At 39.2% G+C, this 5,140-nt stretch overlaps 1 protein-coding gene across 1 annotated transcript; it reads left to right on the top strand.

The window, feature by feature from the left end:
• Positions 1-3,052: 3,052 nt before the first annotated feature.
• On the top strand, positions 3,053-5,140 carry dlx2a (distal-less homeobox 2a). The gene is made up of 3 exons (XM_016559099.1): positions 3,053-3,374; positions 3,654-3,838; positions 4,203-5,140. The coding sequence occupies exons 1-3, from the start codon at positions 3,053-3,055 to the stop codon at positions 4,518-4,520; spliced, it is 825 nt and encodes a 274-aa protein (XP_016414585.1). The 3' UTR covers positions 4,521-5,140.

Below are 5,140 nucleotides of genomic sequence, written 5' to 3'. Positions count from 1 at the left end.
AGGTCAAAACAGCCCAATTGCTGGGTTTGTCCCTATTTTACCCAGCACTGGGTTGTATTTAACCCAGCATTTTTTAGAGTGTAGTAGTAGCCTCTCACATCGACTTTCAAATATAATTCAGACTTTGATCTGTTGCTGTGGATATATAACGGTAAAAAGGTATTTAGCCTATATAACTGCATATAAGATTATAAATTATGAAATCTGGGAAAATATAAAAGAGACCATTTTCTACTGATTTGCCTATATAACTGCATATAAGATTATAAATTATGAAATCTGGGAAAATATAAAAGAGACCATTTTCTACTGATTATTGGACACATTATTTGATTTTCCATTTGTCATTTTATTTATACTTTTTTATTTACTTATTATTTTACTTATTTTCTTTTTTTTTCTTTTTATGTTATTGTTTGATACGAAAGGCTCATTCAATAACTATTCAGTGTGTATGAAATGTGCTATATAAATTACTTGTGTAAAATTAATGGCATATGATTCAAAGTAACGTAGCCGAAGTTTTACTTGACCTATAGTTGGAATGTATTAAACCTGCGCAATTAAATATAATTTTTGATTATTTTATGCAGAACAATGTATTACATTTACACGAACACTTATACGTACACAATGCTTCGTTCGCTGTTAAAAATTGTATTTTCAGAAATTCATATTACACAGTCTGAGGCCTTGAGTGACCCTGCAAATAAAGATATTTAGTTGACCAATAGCTAGTTTCAGCGTGTTGCCTGTACTGCGGAGAGCACAATGGCCTCGGGAAGTGGAAGCTGCCCTTCAGGGACATTCACCAATCGAGCTGTGCCCTCACAGCCCTGCTCTTTCCTTCCTAAAGTGATAACGTGACAGAAATGCTACACAACAGTGCGCTGCGGGAGAGAGTCAGAGAAGAGGATGAAGATGGCGTGGGGAGTCTTGCCGAGCCGATATTTGCAAATATATTTTCCCCATATAGGGATTTTTATTTTTTTACCAGAATGCAAGGCACATTAGACAATTCCCGCATAGCCTATAACATCTCTATTTCATCTGAGTTAAATTTATACAGTTTACGCAACAATAATGCTACAGTTTAGGTTATTTGTGCAGCTTTTTATTTGGTTACCCACACAAATCAGTCAGTAACTAAATTATTAAAATTGTATTAATTAATAAGCATCTCATTAATTTCATTTAATTAAAACGTAATCATGAATTTCTACTCCTGCTCTACGAGGGTTTTCAAACAGCTAGATACAGTGTTTGGAAAAGGCGACTCTCTCACACACGCACGCGCACTCGCACTCGCACACACACACACACACCCTCACACTTACGCAAAACACTGACTATGTGCTTATAGTAAACATTTAAAAAGGTCCAGCGCTGATAATATATATTTTATTTATTTTTCTTTTTTGTTATTTTTTTTTGTGACCGATTGAGAGTAAATACTTTTGCCTGATCTCATCTTGATATCTACACATCAAAACAAATGTTGATTTATTGTCTTTTTCCATTTTTAAATCTCTCTTGCTGAAAAAGGTAATTATAATGTCAGAAATGCGTAATGTTGATTCCTGAACGTCACATCTGCATTACGGTCATGTGACTGACCCCACCCTGAGAAATCCTGTCCGAATAGTGCTGAAGTCATGAAATACTACACACCAGGAGTTTTGGCAGCGGCCCGAGCCGCAGTCTCCACCTTTTCAGCACCATTTTCAATTTGAGAGCCTAAGAGCTGATCGACGGCCGTGTGAATGAGAAAAATTAGTCCAATTCTCTTCAGAGACTCAACAGAGATTGTGTGTGTGTGAGTGTGAGAGAGTGTGTGAGTGAGTGAGTGAGTGAGTTGAGTGAGTGAGTGAGTGAGTGAGTGAGTGAGTGAGTGAGTGAGTGAGTGAGTGAGTGAGTGAGTGAGTGAGTGAGTGAGTGAGTGAGTGAGTGAGTGAGTGAGTGAGTGAGTGAGTGAGTGAGTGAGTGAGTGAAATAATGAAACCAACGAATTCGGTAAACTCATAGATGCTGCCAGCAGGTTAACCTTATAAACTGGAGGGTAAGGTAGCCTACACAATGGACTGCCTTTATTTCACCGTCGATATATTATTCTGCTACTTTCTACATTAGCTGGACACTTTATTTAGCCAGATTCTCTCAATCAATGTCAAAAGCATTTGAGCAAACTGATGAGATACTTTATTTTTAGAATGAGGTTTAACAGGACAACAGCAGTAAACACAGAAAAAATGTGGTATTTTCACCGACAGGTGTCGCAGCAGGTCAGGATGCCATACATACCATGCAGAAACGAGCAGTTCCTTAGTGTTGTCTAAGACCTAAACAAAGCTGAAGTCAAAAGTCTAATTCCTAGGTTGAAATAATCTCTCTATTTTAAGAAGAAACACTGCAAAATGTGCACTTCCATTGTATTTGCTTTCCAGCAGTTACCTGGTTTTGCGCGTTAAAGGTAGCCTATCTGAAGCGTTATTATAACGCAGCCAACTGTGCGTGTTGGTTAAAGCGTTTAAAAATAAAACAACAGTTATACTATTTTACAGAAGAAGCCTGTTCAGTATTCAGAATATAGACCTATAGGCTGCGTGAAGTATGAATCACGTTTCATGACGGTTTTAATTTAATCACATGTCAAGCATTATGTGTAAAAATGTTTGTCAGTATAATTAAAGAAAAAGCTACAAAGTGTGTTTTCATGTAGCACAGAGTAGTTAACCATCACCGTGCAGAATGCACACATTTCATGAGCATGCATGCGTGTGTGAGCTGTGTGGATCCTGCATTCATTGGCTGCTTCACGCGCACAAGTTCATCCTCCCCCGTGACGCGCGATAAATGTCCGTCCTCCCTCATCTCTGCTGACAGACAATCACAGTTCTGCTTTACGTCGCGTCTGCGTTTGGATGCTTCCAAAGTGGAATGCGACATAACTCAGACACCGTATTTCGTTTTGCGCTTTAGAAGAGCTTTTATGGGTTTGCGGGTTTGCTCATTCGTTGGACTTGCATGTAAGTATTTTTGAGCTTTGAAAAACATGACTGGAGTTTTTGACAGCCTCAGTACAGATATGCATTCAAACCAGATTACCTCCAGCAGTTACCACAGTCTACACAAATCCCAGGAATCACCGACTCTTCCGGTCTCCACCGCTACCGACAGCAGCTACTATAACAATAACCAGCAGGCCGGACAATGCGCTGACTCTCCATACGGCCAGATCAGCTCTTACCAGTACCAGAACAACAGCATGAACAGCGTCCAGTACAACACCAAACCATGTGAGCTGGGCTTCGGCAACGCGTTTGGCCCCTACGGCACGTTCGGCCCCAGCTCCTCACCAACTCCTGCGGATGCTGGTAAATATCTGTCTCTTGCTCACTTTGCGTTGTAACTTGTGGTCACCATTGACCTTAAAATGCTAATGTTAAGTAAGCAATAGTAAAGAACAACGTTTCTTGCAATGCATAGATCATTATGTTGATGAGATTCTTTTAATTGCGCATGCTATTGTAATTAATAATAACAGTATAAAATATCTGAAACCTGAAATACTGTTTTTTATTATTGCATTGCATTAAAAGATTCGTTTTCGTGAGACAATTCATACAACCACGTTTGTTTGTTTTCTCTCCCAGAAAAAGAGGAAAGTGAACCTGCAATTCGAATGGTTAATGGAAAGCCAAAGAAAGTCAGAAAACCTCGAACTATTTACTCGAGTTTCCAGATGGCGGCCCTGCTGAGGAGGTTTCAGAAGACTCAGTATCTGGCCTTGCCGGAGAGAGCTGAGCTAGCCGCTTCTCTGGGCCTCACGCAAACACAGGTATGCATAGAGGCTTTCTACAACTTCATAAATTACCTGCCGACAAACACGCTTTAATTATGATTTTGTTTAATATAATAAAATGCTAATTCATTTCTGACGTAACCAAATTGGGATTCAATAATAATAATAAGAAGAAGAAGAATAGACTATTTACAATCTTTATAGCAAATAGTGAACAAAACTGTTATAAAATGTAAAAAATATATATATTTGGAATTATTATACACAGGGGAAATAATAAAAACAATTTTTTATTTTTTATTTTTTTTTGTAAAACATGATTCAGCAGTGTTGTTCCATTATGTGTATAATGCTGCTTGACATATACTGAGTTGTTGTTATTGTTTTTGTTTTTTTTCAGATAAAAATCTGGTTTCAGAATCGTCGTTCCAAGTTCAAGAAGTTGTGGAAAAGTGGGGAAATCCCGCCCGAGCTGCATGTGGCCTCCAGCGAGTCTCCACCTCTCCATTCGCCGCCTCTCAGCGCGGTCTGGGACTTCGCGCACAGCCAGAGAATGAGCACTGTGAACACGGGGTTGTCCCAGAGCAGCAGCCCGCCGAACACGACTACCCCTTCATTTCTGACAAACTACACCTGGTACTCATCCACGAACTCTGCGAGCCATCTACAGCCGCCACATCACCACAACACGACCGTCAGCGCCGGGACCATATTTTGACTCGACAGACTCAGAACAAAAAACGGGGAATTCATTATGTGAACTTGCATCAAATGACTTTTAGGCCTGTTTTCCTGTATGATTGGTGAGACCTCTTCACCTTTGCCACGTTGATCATTGCCAGCGCGTTTTGGGCGCAACACTGTTTCTTTTCATGCAATGTCGTCAACAAGCAGACACTAAAGAATCAAACATATAGGCTATAATTATTTTAGTATTTATTTATTTTGTTCTATGGGTGAACTCATAGAGAACTCATGTGGACATTAATGGAGTGAATATTGCAGCAGGGTGTATAAGAGCACATGTAGCACAACCTGAAGCTGTTCGGTGCCTTTTGAAAATAACTTAACTGTCCTTTTCCACCGTAAATGTGTTTCATGCGCCTTCATGCGCCTGTCTTTGATTTTTTTTTTTTTTTAGACTTTTTGTTCGTTTTATATTTAGTGCGTAGGGTAAGTTGTAAATATGGTGTCTGTCTCTGTACGTGTGTTCCACCGCGTCTATTTAATAATGTTGTCATTCGTATAGGATATCACATAGGGTTCTCACTGTTTTAAATAATATGGACAAAACACTAATGAAAAACACTCGCAAGCTACTGATTGTCCTAAAGTCAT

Source organism: Sinocyclocheilus rhinocerous, unplaced genomic scaffold, assembly GCF_001515625.1.
Source record: "Sinocyclocheilus rhinocerous isolate Xijiao unplaced genomic scaffold, SAMN03320098_v1.1 scaffold887, whole genome shotgun sequence".
NCBI lineage: Eukaryota > Metazoa > Chordata > Actinopteri > Cypriniformes > Cyprinidae > Sinocyclocheilus > Sinocyclocheilus rhinocerous.
Note: the sequence above shows the minus strand (reverse complement) of the source record. Positions and strands in the feature narration are given on the sequence as shown.

Excerpts from the sequence above, each read along its gene's own strand:
- dlx2a (XM_016559099.1), top strand. The coding sequence starts at position 3,053 with ATGACTGGAGTTTTTGACAGCCTCAGTACAGATATGCATTCAAACCAG. Across the intron at positions 3,375-3,653 it reads ACCAACTCCTGCGGATGCTG|AAAAAGAGGAAAGTGAACCT; the intron begins GTAAATATCTGT and ends TTTCTCTCCCAG. Across the intron at positions 3,839-4,202 it reads TGGGCCTCACGCAAACACAG|ATAAAAATCTGGTTTCAGAA; the intron begins GTATGCATAGAG and ends GTTTTTTTTCAG.